Here is a 16,572-nt window from a genome sequence, read left to right as displayed (position 1 = left end):
CGAGGAGTTGTGCGTGTGTATATCTATTTATCTATATCTATATATACTGTATATAATAATAATAATATAGATTTTTTGGATGCACTAAGAAGCCCCTCAGTGCAGATGTGAATTCATTCTTTATTAGATCTTTACATCGCTGAGAGACGGAGGAACAGTCAGTGTATTCAAGGCACTGGAATAGACTCGGGATTATGGTTGACGTCTCCGGGTGAGGTAGTGAGATCACTCCACAGTGAGGTCATTATGGGATATGCACGGGTTCATTATTGGCTTTTTCCTATTCATATATATACTGTATATATTTAAATCATAAAAGCTCCAGTTGTCACTCTCTTCTACAAATTTAGTTCACACAGAAACAAACACAAATTGTAAAAGCAAAAATCTTTGGATGAAATCTGGACTGGGATTTAAGGGATTGGTAGAAAAAAAGCTTTTATTGTATTTTAGGCGATTTACCCACAAAAAATAAATGTTTTTTAAATGTACCCTCTATTCAAGAATTTGAATGGACAACCGCAAAAACGTGGAAAAAACCTTTTTTGTTCAAAAAAAATTGACCCCAAAAATGGGAAAAAATACCTTCGACACAAATCTGACTATCCAAAAATATGAATAAACCTTTCGTTTTTTTGAAACAAAAGAAAAAAATATGGAGCGTCCTAAAGGTTTTCAAAAAGAGTTCAATAAAAAATATTTAACGTCTTGATTTTTTTGCTACTTGGGTGCAATTTTATTTAATTTAAAGCGTTCTGAAACATAGGAAAGAAATACATAATAAAATGTATCCATTCCAAACCGACAAAGCAAAGAAGCTAAAAGCTAAACAATATCTGCGGGGACTTCACTCTAAGAGAAATAAAGCTTCTCAGGTTCAGGATCACGCGACAACTGCAACGGTAACCAGCAAAACATTTCCCTTCCTTCATCGTAACTTCGCCCCATCAAATCAGAGCACAAAAACACGCGACACACACAAGTTTACAGTGCAGTTCACCAAAAACAAAAGCCTCAGAATGAGTTCCGACGATCGCCTGCAAGACGGTTGTGTTTAGGGCGGAAAATGTGCGTTTTTCTTGCTGAATTCTTGCCAGAAAATGGTACATTCCGTCCTCTGGACTGCATTTTTTTTTTTGTGCATTGGATTCCTGCGAGTTAAATGACAAGGAGGCATGTAGGGGGCGCCAACAGTGTCATCACGAATGATAACATTACAAAAAAAGCTTAATAAAAGCAAGGAGGCCTGTAGGGGGCGCCAACATGAGCACGAGTGTCTAATAATAATAATAATAATAATGATGCCCGGGAGTTTTTGGAGTTGCAGAGTCTCCGCAGAATGACCTCATGCTCGCTAACACAGAATATTAAAAATACCACTATATGCAATCTGTCTTTGAGTTTATAGACATTTCTTTAATAATATGGATCTGTTGTGCCATTAAAATACATACTTCAGTAATGTATAGGAAAAATACTGTACAAAAAGAACAACTTATAATATAGAATAGGTTTATATCTATATAAACATATCTCTTGTAACCAATAATATATCATCTCTGTTGTGAATAGTTTGGTTTGCAGTACACAAATTGATCGGGTTTTTAACGAAACCACAGTATCGGACAACACCATCCAACTTTTTTCTTTTTCGTTTCACCAACATCTTTTACATTCGTACAGCCGTTTTTTTTCTTTTCTTTGTTTTTTAAAGAAGGCAAACATAAAGAAAGAAAGAGACAAAGAATACAGATGATTTTTGTTGATTTCCTAAAAAAACAAAAACATTCCTCCATCATGCTAAGGTAAGCAGAAGCAAAAAAAAAAAGAATTATTTAACACCTTTTTGAGAAAAAGAAAAAAATGACTAGCTTTTTCATTCCGTTAAAGAAATCATGCTTTAGATCTGGAAAACAACGAGGCTAAAAAACGACAACAAGAGTAGTAATAATACAACAAATATATCAACAGAACATATATATATACACACTGTATATGTTAGCCCAGGAGCAAGGTCTAGACAAGCAGTCGTTCTATATCACAAATATTCGTGGATACTGCAAAAAATAACTGATCCAATACATTAGTGTGACAATTGTAACAAAAAAAAAGTTGCCAACAAATTGTCTTATGTATTTGTACGGGAACATTTCAGAAAATGTGTACGTATATGAGTTCTCTACGTTTGTATCGTTAAATCTTTTGCAAAATTTTGTAATTTTACTGACGTTACAAAAAGCCGCCACAACAGGCCATTAAGATTAAAGAAGATTAAATTTCACATTGTGATTATCCTGACCAAAATGATTGCGATTCAGTGTCATTGCGATCATCAACTCTTTGCCTTACATTAAAAATGTTTTAATACATTTTTTTGTTTGTATCACAGGTATAAATCACAAGGTTCAGGCGCCCCCTTGTGGCAGCATTTTAAGTAACTTGACAAGCACTATTAACCTATAATCTTTTCTTTGTTTTTATCGTGATATATGCACTGTTTTCTGATAGATTTGGAAGTTTAGTGGAAAAATTAAAATTTTTGAAGATAATTAGACAGTTTGGGCAAAATTTTAAAGCCGAATCACAGCCAAAGAGACAACAAAGTAGCAATATCTTATTTTGCTACGTTATCCTTCATTTCGGGAAACTTCCTGCCAAATATCACACTTGCACATATATTTATACAACTGTAGTTTGGGCGGACCTGGCTCCAGGACTAATATGTATTAAGTATATAATATATAATATACAATATACTGTATATGTATATATATTAAAAATAAAAACAACAATCTTCCATTCGAGAAACAAACAGGTAGATAAATATGAGGAAAATGTTCTGAGCGAGTGGAAACATTGCACCGGATCAGATTGTGAGACACGCATTAGTGCACAAAGATTGTCTCAGTCAACGGAGGAGGAGGTGGAGGAGACCTGCCACTAGGGGGCAGCAGAGCTGCAGGTGGGTGGTTTGTGGCAGGAAAAAGGGGGTGAAGAATAACGTGAGTAAATAAATGTCTGAAGGTTTTTACTGTGGACAGGAATTATTGCTCAGAAAAACAAACAAAAAAACGCAAATCTACGATTCCACAAATGCACACAGAAATTTAAGTGCTATACAAAAAATGACGTCTGATGATTTGAGTACAGAAGAAGAAGAAGAAGAGAAACAGGAAACGACAGTTTTCTCAGTCCTGATGTTACGTATAAAATCGGTATGAAAGTGAACGACAAAAAAAAAAACAGCATGGCATTGTTTCTCAAAAGTGGGCGGGTTGAGGTGAGGCATGGGGGCAGGAACTCAGCTGGTGGTGGGTTGGCTCATAACTCCTCACAGTTACATGAATACAGTGGGAAGTATGCACGTGAAAATATATAGATATTCATCTATGTATACATATATATATATATTTGTGTCTTCAGTCGAACGTAGTACGGGAAATAATAAAAAGAACGGACAAATCGAAGAGAAGATGATACCATGAGAGACTGAAGAGGGGGGGTGCAGTGGGAGGAGCTTATTGTGTAAGGGGGCGGTGCCACCAAAAAAAACAAAAACGTTGTCCTTCAAAACTGGAGGCGGGGCAGTAAAGTGTGTTGATGTGAATGGGTTCAGGTGAGGACGAGGAGGAGGAGCAAAGGGAGAGGTGGCGTTCAGGGGGCGTGGTTCCTCACAGCGGCCCGTGCCGGGCCTCGTATTTGGCCAGAACGTTCTTGCATCGGCCCAGCTCCTTCCTCAGGTCGGACACCTCCATGCGGAGCGCCGAGTTCTCCTTTTCCAGGAAGGAGGCGCGGATGGCGATCTGGTTCTCCTTCAGCCGCCGGGCGTCCCGCGAACGCTTGGCTGCCACGTTGTTCTTCCTGCGCCGCGCCCAGTACCTGTCGTCCTGCAGGGGGAGGAGAGGAGAGCGGAACACATGGGTCAAAATACGTTGAATTTTTACCATTTTACTGACTGAGGCTGACCAGGAAGTAAGAATATACTACTTAGCCACCAGGGGGCGATTCAGCTGGTCTCGACATCTCATTGATTTACATTATAGGGTTAGGGTTAATTTTTTTAGGTCTTTTGTTATTTTTTTCCAAAATCTCAATAGAAAGACGTCAGAAAACAAAAAGTATTTCATGTATTGATAAAAATAGTTGGCGCTTATTGAATTCTTGTTTTTCCTTACACTGTAAACAAATCGCCAAATACCACGATGCAATTTTAGCTCGATATTTAAGTGACGATACAATATAGCACGATATTTAACGCTAATCCACAAAAAGTTTGTAGTACTAGTAAATAAAATGCTTAAAAAAAAAAAGTTTCAATTTATCCCACATATCTAACAATTTTTTTTAACCAGTGCGGCGGCGATCCCTACAGGATGGAGCCATCATTGTGGAATGAATTACATAACACTTGTATATAAACTGTTGGAGATTGTGATTATTTAAACAGACCGCTGTGCGTTTACTTCAGGACCTTGCTTCCCTTTAAACTGTTACCATAGCAACAGGTCCACACAGAGGACATGACATCAGAGCCCACACAAAAACAACAAACCCCTCCCCCCACACCCGGCGTCACCTTCAGGTCCTCGGGAATGAAGACCTTCCGAGCTTTTTTGATCATGGGCTGCGGCTTCAGCTCCTCTGCGGTGAACTTGCGTTTCCTGGGGTCAAACATTTCCTGACCGGGGACGCTGGACAGTGCCAGGTCTGCCGGGTCGGGGTCGTAGGTCACGGGCACCTGGATGGACTCTGGGTCGATGGGGCTGGGCGTGTCACGGGCTGAGGGCAGAGCTGCAGAGGGGGAAAATAATTATATGTATGATTAATGACTTTTCACTGACTGTTTTGAACATTTTAGGCAATTTCTGAGAATGAATGTGATCATTTTTCCTGAAAGAAACAAAGTATAGGGTTCATTTTATCACTAATTCTCAAAAACAAAAGCCTTAAAAATAAATTCAAAGCAAAATAATCAAATTTAAGTTGCAATAAAAGTTAAATTGCATTTTAAGTGGGTTTAAAAATCTGATTATTGTTTGTAAAGGACTTCAACTTAGTCATCATTATTAAATGTTTTGCTGTGAAGCTGTGGCAGGAGGACACAGTTGGACAATAGGACAATCCTCTGTAATTTGGTGTGCACCGAGCCATAAGTTATTCTCTCTGACCAGCAGGTGATGCTATGACACCAGCTTTAAATGAAGTAACCTGTCCACCAACGTTTCCTTACTTTGACTTGATTTCTGCTTCAGATTTATTTAAATTTTTTTAACAAAAAAAGATGCTTTATATATGTGGTTATTTCATTCTGTATCTATTTGTGATGTGTTGAAATCATGATAACACTCCAGTATCTGATACTGATGTTAATCATCTTAGACCATTTATCGACCACTACGAACTGCTAAGCTGCCGAGTCATTTTAAAAAGACATAATTCACAGACATGTTCTCCCAACAGGAGGAAACACGCTGCATAACTAACATGACTCAGCTGAAATGTGTTTTTGCTGATTTTTATTGAGATCTGGTTTTTACCCCAGGAACAGAATCTCTGAGAACTTTGTGCCGTTTACTGTCGCTCCGATTAATAAGGAAACAAAGAAATGAAGAAATATGAAGTTTTCTTCCGTCTTCCGTCTGATAAAATATGAGTTTAAGTAACAACACTTAACACAAGGTTGCGTTAATATGACGCGTAAATCTACATGTGTTAACATTAATATAATGTTGTACAATGTATCATCATTTATCATGTTTATAAGAACAAAATAAAAAATACATGAATAGTACTTGGCGTGATTAATTCAATAATACCTGGCTGTCTGTGACTCTAACACATGATGTTATTCACCAGGATAACTCAATTATTCCGAGTCCAAAAATGTTCTTTTTCTTAGAATCCCTCCCTGAATTAATGTTAGGTCGATGACCAACAACAAAACAGACACAACAGTCAGCTGACCTCCACAAATATACAAATGTTTCTACTCGTATTACTTCCTAATTTGTGGCGCATCTATGACCACAAGGTGGCAGCAAACATTTAGTTTGGTGGACTTGATATTTACAAGGTGCCCTTGAATGCGTCTCGTTATTTTTCACTCGTGGCCATGGTTGCGTTTTTTTTTTTTTGTTTTTTTTTAAGAATCAGCAATGCCGGTTATTATTTATTAAAAAGGCCAATTTTTTAGATGAAATCACAAATTTCTGCTCTCAGAAACTTGATAAATGTACCGCTGACCTTTTGTCAGAATGTTCGTACATTAGCGAGACGTTCTCTTGCTTTTCTCACTAGTTTGACACTGGAAGAAATGACAGTTTCATATCATATCGCGGATGTACGTGCTTTTCACGATATGAATGTAAAGAAGTGAACTTTAAACTATACATTTTGATACAAAAACATTGAAGATTAATCAGTTATTAAAGAATTTAATAACTGATTAAAGAGTTTGGGTGTTCTCTGAGTTTTCTGCTTCTTATGTGTGGATATTTCCTGGTTTCTTCGCTCCATGTGACAATTAGAATTAAAACTGATTAATATTGGTTTGTCTCTTTATCATTTTGACACTTTTTTTTCATATTGGACCAAACAAGTACTGGATATTATGATATTTTCTCATTTTTATGGACAATAATTGATCATTTTAGTAGCTGCAACTACGGCACGGCTGACTTTCTTCCCTGCAGTCACAAGGCGTTGTCGGTATCAGCTCATGTGTTTTCCATCACTACAAAGTTAAAATGACAAAACAAGAACTATTTTCCCCCGTCCCGTCGTGGATCAAACGTCTCATTGACGGCTCGAGATAAAGCTCAGAAAACTCCTGAGCGTCACATGATTCTGTGGACGCTGCTTTAGGAAAAATCACAAATACACACGTGGTGTCATGAGCTACATGTGATTTAATGATCTTAACCAGGGGCTCTGCAACCTTTCGTATTAAAAAAAGAGCCATTTTTGTCCCTTCTCCACCCAAATAAATGTAATCTGGAGCCATCAAAATAAAACATTTTATCCATAAAATGAAGAAAACATCATGTATTAAGTTCTATATGCATATACACTACATGTTATTACTGTTTTTACCAAATTATTTGGATTTCATATAGCTTTCATGCACACATAAGGACGGACGATGCATATTCACTTTGAAAGAAAAAATACAATAAGACAAACATTAACAACATTTTGTGCGTGGAAGAGCCACATGTGGCTGTGGAGCCACAGGTTGAAGACCCCATGTGAAACACACAGAGACATTCCTGAGGAGAAGAATGTCTCGTACACACCCACTCTCTTATTCTTCTGTCTAAAATTAACAGGCCAGAAAAGGTAGACGAGCTCTGACCTACAAACGTCTGCGTGAAGGTGTGCGTGTGTGTGTGTGTGTGTGTGTTGAGGATCGACCTGTGGAACTAGTTTTTAATCTGACCTCAGATGTGTTTTATCTATTCACACACACACACACACACACACTGCTGGCTACAGCCCAGAGTCACGCTACAAGATCTTATCACCGCGCTGCGCGGATGATAAAGCAGATGCACTGTACTGTACAGGGATGGACACGCTGACCTTTGACCAACAACGGGGCGAGTCCCTCACTGTCTTCTGACTGGATTTTAAAAAACTGTGATAACACTTTTTTTCTAATGTACCCAACATGACTCAGCGAACACATTCGTTAAAGTTTTGTATTATGCATATTTATACAAAATAATAAAACTAATAATCAGCACCTCTTAGTGGACTTCACGAGTGATTGCATTAGTGATGGAATTTACGAGGTCCCGTTGAATGCATCTTGTTATTTTTCACCCACGCTTGTGCACTGGAGATTAGAATATTTGAATATAGTCGCGCAATAATACCAATCAATATTCTAGTCCTCAACAAGACTCACCTGTTAACTTTTTGTATTATGCATATTTATACAAAAATAATACAATTAATAATAATAAGCACCTTGTTAAAAGGCCACTTCTGAGGGTATAAAAACCCTCAGAAGTGGTCATCATTAGTAAATGTTTTGCTGTGATCATAGATGAATCTGTTTGAGTGTTTTTTAACGATTAAAACAATTTTGCCGATTTTCAGGTTCTTAAATGTGAATATTTTTCTTTTTTCCAGGACACTTTTCAATATTCTACCTCTATTTATTCAATAACAATAATAATAATAATGATAATAATATTCACCTCTGTTATTTTTATTGAAAATATTTTAAATAATATGAATGATATTAGGACTCATTTTGCAGCAGATGTACCTTTAAATTTTATTCATTGTGCAAAATAATTAAAATAATTACTGTAGAGGGTGCTAACACAGACGTCAAGAAGGAGGTAGCGGTGGTTTTAGCCTATAATTTTAGTTTTATCTAATAATACATTTTAAAGCCAATATTGGCCAATGCCGATATCGTATCGATATTTTGTCGAATTTGTTATGAATAAACATGTTAACATTTTATTTTTAATGTTTCATTTTAATATATGGAAGAAGAAAAAAAAGAAGAAAGGCTAAATGTATTAGGGACGATATTCATGAAATATGTAAAATAAAAATGTAAAATTCGATAATATAATCCAAAAAATTCGATATATTTCAGACTGTAAAAATGTAAGTAAAAATCAGCAACTGCATTTTAGCCGAGTCATGTTGTGGGCTGTTTATTGAAGGGCACAAATGTCTAAAATGACTGTATCGGACTGATATCGATATCGGCAGATACTCGAGTCCATGATATCGGTATTGGTATCGGACAAAAAATATTGGTATTGTGCCATCCCTGAAAAACATCGGTATCAAAAGTCATATCGATCGACGTCTGGTATCAAACACCAGTATCTACAGATTCCCGACTTAAGTATTTCTGCAGGATTTACTCATAAACCTCCTTAAAGCCACCATTCATTCACTGGAATGCACCACAACACGCCCTTTGACCCCTCCCCTCCTACATCTGCCAACAGGCAAAGAGTCCAGCACCTCCTGACACGGACCCCTGGAGGGGCCGCTCACATGTTTAACCCCCACCCCACCCAGTCGTGGTGGTGGTGGTGGTGGTGATAACGACGTTATCGGCCGCCTGCTGTGTTTGCTTGTAAGCAGAGTGCAGGCACAGAGGGGACGTTGGCTGACGGGGGGGCTGTTGTTGGCGGCAGTGGAGTGACTGGTTAGACAACACGGCTCAGAGAGCTGGAACACGCCTGTGAACACGTGACAAAAGCACACCCGAGTCCATGTGACCTCTGCAGGGAACAGCCTGTGATTTGGCTCAGAGTCCAGGCTTTGTCGACGCCCAGTGCGGCGAGGGGGTTAGGGGTGGAGGACTGGACAGGAAGTGGAGCGGGTGTTAAAGGGAGGAGGAGGAGGAGAAGAAGGAAAGAGAGAGTGAGTGGTGATGAGTGAGCAAAGGAGGGAGGGGAGTAGAGAGGCAGATTCATGCCGTGACAGGCTCCTGTTTGACTCAGAGCTGCACAGGGCTGCCGCATGTGTCCGTCACATGGCCGAGCACGCTGCGGGGAAACTCGAGCGGCGTTCACGTGAAATGTGAAGAAGCAGAAGGACCAAAACAACACACACACATACAATGAAGTTGTGTCTGCACATGTGCACTTCTCTCCGATTCTCCGATCAGAAGGCACACAGGTACACAGGAAACGCCACAGCTACACAACAATTTATCGAAATTTGAACGAAAACACAATATGGCCTACAGACACCCAAAAATGTGTGTCAAGATATAATTTTTATGAATTATCCATACACATCTTATTCTACAGTAATGGAGAGAATGGTCGTTTTTACATTCTCTCTGATATCACAATCGCAATTTGTGTTGAAAATAATTGAATAAATCAAACACTTATTCGAAATCGTTCGGCCGTACGTCAACTCTGCGCGACGTGTTTTTTAATCATAAAAGGGAACAAACATGAATAAATAAATGATTCATCATCTTCATAGACTGCTGACCAGATAGACCCAATTTGCACGGGTCAAAAACCCAGCTTGACACCCGGGTGTAAACCGGTTTGTGACGAGTGTGAATGCGTTTAATCTGCATTTACTTAAGAAGTGAAAGTTTTTTTTTTTTTTAATCATCTTAATCTGTTTCAGTAGGAAACGCAAGAGCCATTGATGACGGCAATTTTTTTGAGTTTCAATGAGGGACCAAAATTGAAAGATATAAACAAAATAGTAACGACTGTGACACTTTAAGAGCTACTTGGAGTTGTTGTTGTTTTTGTCTTTCGTCGAAAAAAACCCCACAAAAGTGATTTACCCATGTTTAATAATCCTGGATCTATACCCACTCATTTTAGTCTATATAGACCTTTTGTGGGGACTTCCAGTTTGGCATTTCCGGTCAATATTTAGCGAGCTTTTACGCAACAAATTTAAAAGATAACATAACCTCGAGTACAGCAGGTACCACATGAGCAGTCAGTGGTTTAAACGGAAAGTCTTTAATGAAACAGGAATGTTGGAACCCCCTTTGGAACAAGGAAATGCTTTAAAAAGCCTTAAATTTGAAGAAATGTGTGTGTATTTGTTTTATTTTACTATGCTGTACTATCAAAGAAGTATAAAACGGTAAAACGGTAAAAGGCGTGTTGAGTTGGTGTCACCAGTAACAGTTGATACACAGAAATCGTGTCATTAAAACCAGGATATTTTGCCTTCTTGTATTTAAATAAATCAATTTATTCAACCATCCACACTGAGCGACAGCTTAAGGGGAGTAACGATTATATATACCTTAAATGAGGCCACTTCCTCATGTCAAAAAACATCAGATCTGATATCAGATCAAGAAAAACATGAAATCTGATTATGATCCAAAACTCCAAAAACTGTGATTAGGGATACAATGCGATACTTGGTGTTGGTATCGGGCCAATACTTGGTCAAAATCACCAGAAAGAAAGAGAAAGTGCCTATTCCTTCTTTAAGAGAGTAGAATATTTGTTGGCGCAGTCGGAGAATTAACAGCTTCATCACTTTTAATGGGTGACATCTGTGAAGGTAGATATCTGAGGTTGTGATATCGGTCGGACACGAAAGTCAACAAAGCAAAATTAATGCAGCAAATTAAGTGTTTTTCTTTTCTTATTAGGATCCGAGTGCAGGTGATTTTTTTTTTTTTAATGTTTCACGTACATGAACCAAAGTTGGTGCACAATCATGTCAAAATAGTCAATGAGGACCGCCATCTTGGGTTGAAGGGCCATTTTTGGCGATTTTGTAACGATTTTGCAACATTGGTGGTATTTGAACGAACTGGTGCTAGAGCTTTGATCTGATCATTTTCAAATTTTCTCTGTATTTTTACTTTTAAAAAATATCTTTGAATTTGGGTCATAATGAGCTTTTCGCATAATCCCTCTTAAGCCATGTGGGACCTTGTGATGAGCATTTACACGCTTTTTTTCACGACTAATGACCTGTAATCTGCAGCTCAAGGCTGTTTGATTTGAGACTGTTTTTGCGTCACCAATTGATCATGAAATGAACCTCCTTGTTTCATAATAAATAGATCAGTTTGAGAGTTTTTTTCTTGTATATGTATATTTTTTAGGTTTCTTTGTTCCACAAAACACAGAAATCGTTCAAACTGACCGATATAAATATCCACAGATAATCAAAGTTGTGATCGATTTTATCCGACATGAAAAAAAGAAGTATTGAGCCTTAAGAGGCTAAAATCTGACATAAAGTACTTCTTATGTTGATTGTTTTCCTTGAAAAAGCGACTTTTGCTTTTGAGACGTTCTCTAAAAACTGCATTTTTAATTAGTTATTGTTCAATCTAACAACTGTGCCAGACTAATAAATTCAGTCTGAATATTCATGTTTTTCCTCCCCTGGACTCATTGATTTAATAATCCATTTCGGTACAATTTGACAAACGGGATAATTTATAGTTGTAAACAAAGCCTGATGTGTTGACAACAACATTAATAAATCAACCTTTAATAAATCATTTAAGGAGTCTTCCCTCCTGATCTTGGCACGGAGCGCAAACAGGGTTTGTACACACGCCGTCTCGTGGCTCCGTCGAGGGGAAAAAAGGAGCCGCGGACGATTTCACGTGCAAACAGGACAGGGGTCACATTACGCGTGACTCCGCTGACAAACGACCACGGGTGGACGCTGCTGGTGCTGCTGCCGCTGCTGCTGCTCAGGTCACGTGATGGCGATCAATCCCCCATTTTTAATCCAAACCTTCAGGTCTTTAAATCAGCACTGACGTCAAAACACACGTGTGTGTAATTCGACATCTTCAGTGTTTACAGGTGAAACACACCGACAAACACAGCGTTTACACACACACACACACACGCACGCACGCACACACAGTGCGAGTCCCAGCGCTCCATCTGTTTATCTACACTCAGATCATCTTGTTCTTTTGCCAGGAGGGATTTCTGCCTCGAGTGCGGCTGTGAAACACAACACGTCTCCAGTGGCCGGGGAGGGGGCTTGCGCTTCAAAATTCAACTCTGTTTGTTTTCTTAAGAGAAGCTCAACCTTTTGAAAACAAGAGTGTAAATGGCACCTGGCAGCAGATTAACAGAGATGAACACGTCAGTCTCGCTTCACTACCTGCCTGAGTTAATTGATGAGATTATCTGATGCTGAATGAAACACAAAAACCTGGAGCGGAGACGTTGATTCTGAGTCACAAAATACTGATTTGACTCAATTTCAATCGATCTATTTCAACGTCTTTGATTTGATCCGATCTCCCAAGTTTGCTTGATTTGGTAACAGATTTTGAGATGTGTCTGTTATAGGGTTGTAAAGGTAGCGGAAAACTCCCCAGGTAATTTCCAGAAACTTTTCCATAATGGGATAACTGAACAAAACTGCCATAAGCAGACAAAAGAGAGACGCTTGTCAAAGTATGCAGTCATTGGCCTAAGTGTGTTTCTGCATATTGCGATTGGATTTGCGATATAAACTTTTGAGGTCAAAATAAGACCGATAAAGACTTAAGATTTAACACAACAACACAGGTGATACTGTCCAAATATTAGCTACTATACTTTAAAGCAATATCATATGGTGATAATTTGGTACAACTGATCTTTTTTTGGATCAAAATTATCGGATCCAGTAAAAAGCGAAATAAATGTATACAAATTGGCTCAGTGTGGCAGAAATTCACCCTGACGCTGTTTATGTCATATGCTCATAACTGCGTATGTTCAAATTTGAGGTATTTTAGGTCGGGGCACTTTTGAGAATATCGGCTGCGATGAACTCTGCAGCCTTAATTGTTTATAACAGAAATATATTTTTTCAACCAAAAAAAAGATGTGCGTACAGTTGGTTGAGGCTAAGCTCAGGTGGTTATGGTGAGAGTAAATCAGAGTAAGAAATGAATGAAAGTCGATGTAATGTTCTCTGAAGTCATGGAAAGCAGTGTGTGTACGTGTGTGTGAGCAGGAGTGACATCAGGCTGCACTGCGTGTGCTTCCTACCTGCCGTGCCGGGGCTGTGGAGGCAGGACTGTGGAGCCATGCCAGTGTGAACTGAGGTGGTGGCTCGGCTGCTGAGGTCCACCACTGAGGGAGTGGGCGTGGCGGTGGGTGGGGCCTGTTGGAGAGTCGCCTGCTGCTGCTGCGGCGGCTGTGTCGTCGAATGCTGAGCCTGGTCGCTCTGCGCCGTGTTGGCGGGGATGCCATTCTCCGACAGAAACTCCTCCAGGTCCATGTACTCCAGCTGGAAGTTGTCGCCGTCGTACGGCAGGGTTTTGTCCCACAGCGTCGGGCCGAGGAAGGCCGACTGCGGGTGGTTGGCCGTGCTGCTCTCATCGTCCAACTTCTTCTCCTTTTCCTTGTCTTTGCTGAATCCTGCGGATGTTTGGAAACATGTCATGTCATTAAGTGGCAGCAGAGGAGCACCGCGGCTCGGTGCATGGACAGAAATAGAAAGTGTGCCTGCGGTTAAGGCAAGAAATGTCAAACTTTCAATTTTCCCTGACAAATATTGCACTTTTGCAATTTGTGATACAATTAGTGCAAGGCCAAGGTTCACTTCAATATTCACGGTGTAACAGATTCAAAAATGTGATGGAGAATTAACAACGGTGGCTGCAACTAACTATTATTTTCATCATCATGTACATGTTTGGTCTGTAAAATGTCACAAAATGTTGATCTTTGTTTCCCAAACCTGGAAATGATGACATTGTCAAATGTCTTGTTTTCAGTTTTAATGATTTTCTTTGTCATATGGAGCAAAAAAAACAGAAAATATCTGAGAAACATGTTTTAATTGTTGAAAAAAACCCACCCTAATTAACACAAATCACCGACAAATCATTAACTTCACCATATCCTTTTCTTAAATTTGCATAAAAGATGGAACAATCAAAAGCAGAGGAATTAAACTGCATTTAACTATTTAGATAATCAGAGTGTTGTTTTTGATACTTAACACAAGTTCTCTGAATGTTCAGCTCCATATAACAAAGAAATCATTTAAATTGACATTTGAGAACATCTTCATTTTTTAAATTTGGGGAAAAACTCATCAACATTTTTCACCACTTTATGGACCATACAACTAACAGATTAATCAAGACAATAATAAACAACAGCAGCCGTAATTACACTTTTACATATTAAAAACACTGAAAATAAAGGTCACTGTTGTTTTAGATATTTATGGAAAACTAAATGCTGATTTTGCCTTTTTAAAGGGTCTAATTGTATTATTTAATTAACTGTATCAATGTATTGACCTACAGTATCTGTTTATTTATGGACAAAATACAAAACAAACTCAAATGTAAAACATGTAAGGTGTGATGTATAAACATATATATTGTGACTGAAATATTGTCCAGCCCCAGCTTTTATTTTTTTAACAACACAAATAAAAAGAAACCAAAACAAGGATAGATAATTTGTTTGTCTTGAGTGAACTGATGCTTTAAGATAATAAACGAGGTTCTCCATTCATGTTCACATGATGTAATGACAGTCAATACATTCAATAACACAGTGACTAGAAAAGACGCCCTCTACCGGCAGCTCGTTAGCGTCACTCACAAATCCCATTGGAGACAAGATTCTTTGAAAGGTTACAGCGCAGCAGGTACGAAAATAACGCACGCAAATTCAGTGTGTACGATGCTAATTTTGGACGTTAAGTACGCGCTAAATCCGATAAAGTTGTTGTTGTTAAGCAAGCTAGCTGTCAGTCCAGTGTGAGTCGAGCAACATCCAACCGAGTGAAGCAGCGCATTGTTTTTCATATCTGCCTCCCACACACACACACACACACACACACACAAACTAATGGCATTACATTCCACAAAGATCGCAGAATATGAAGAGGGATCCCTCATTGAGGATTACGCGAAACAAACCCGCGCCGCAGTCCACCTCCTTCACCCGGCACTTTTTTGTCTGTCAAAGACCATGAATGACAGCCGATTATGAACACAGCAAGAGAGGTAGGAGAGAAACACGTACCTTCATCGTGGTGGAAAGGCAGCTTGAGAGGGTTCTCCAGCAGGGACTTGAGGACGCCGTGAGTCGGCGGCAAGAAAGTTGAGTTTATGGGAAGAGGTCGAGCCATTTTCTCCATATGTCTTGACTTGAAGGGCAAAGAATGGAGAAGAACGCTCGCGGAGGAGTGTCAACGCTTTTCCCCCCCTCGAAGACAGACGCGACCGCAAGTGCTGGCCGGCCCGTTGAGACCCTCGCAGGCGGGGGCAACGGGAACTGAGCTGCAGGTGGACGCCTGGTTGCTCGGCGGCAGGTAGACGGGATTCGGCGCTGCTGCGGGACGGTGAGCTGTTGACGGAGTGTCGCTACTGGAGCTGGAGCTGACTGAGTGACGGGAGAGAGGCTGGAGCGCGTGATGGGAGGGGAGGGGAGGGGGCGTGGTTTATTCAGCACTCCTCCATCCATGTGCCGAGACGGACGCCGGTGACGTCAAAGCACCGGGAGGGCGGGGACTCTTCTTGCGGTACGTTCATGTCACACAGGGAAAAAAAGTATTTACAGATTTACAAACTGTTTACAAACAAAGTTCATTCAAAATGGCAGCTCCAGGCAAATAGTTCAATATTTCTTTAATTAAAATGAATAAATAAATACAGTGCTTAATAAATGTACTTGTTTATTCAAAACTAAACATTTTATTGTAATTTATTTGCTTAATAACAAATTGAATTCACCTTTTTATACCCAAATTTGAGTCAGAAAATAATCAATTCAACCAGTAAAACAAATTTTTCTGTAAAATAAATATAATTGGACATCTTTATCAAGAAATAATAATGTGATTTACATTTTTTCTTTTTGTTTTTTGTTAAACAGTAAATTTGAAAATTCATGGAAAACAATAAAAATTATGTTTTAGCATTAAAAATGTCATTTGGGTTAAAGATTTTTTACATAGTACAATGTGTATTAACCATTACAAAAACATAAACAATAATTTCGATACTTCAGGTCAGCTATGATTTTGGGCGGTGGTCTAATAAAGTCGTTGTTTGCTCACTTTGTTCCAATTGAGAAGTCGCAAAACGCCAAT

General features: G+C 39.0%; 1 protein-coding gene across 1 annotated transcript; it reads right to left on the bottom strand.

The window, feature by feature from the left end:
- Positions 1-2,014: 2,014 nt before the first annotated feature.
- Positions 2,015-15,873, bottom strand: hlfa (HLF transcription factor, PAR bZIP family member a). Its single transcript, XM_044050747.1, has 4 exons — positions 15,504-15,873; positions 13,503-13,874; positions 4,577-4,791; positions 2,015-3,887 (listed from the first exon to the last, which is right to left on the bottom strand). Exons 1-4 carry the CDS (start codon positions 15,616-15,618, stop codon positions 3,672-3,674), a joined length of 918 nt encoding a protein of 305 aa, XP_043906682.1. The 5' UTR covers positions 15,619-15,873; the 3' UTR covers positions 2,015-3,671.
- Between the last annotated feature and the right edge of the window lie 699 nt (positions 15,874-16,572).

The sequence above is a fragment of the Solea senegalensis genome, linkage group LG19 (assembly GCF_019176455.1).
Source record: "Solea senegalensis isolate Sse05_10M linkage group LG19, IFAPA_SoseM_1, whole genome shotgun sequence".
Lineage (NCBI taxonomy): Eukaryota > Metazoa > Chordata > Actinopteri > Pleuronectiformes > Soleidae > Solea > Solea senegalensis.
This window is presented reverse-complemented; position numbering and strand designations above follow the sequence as displayed.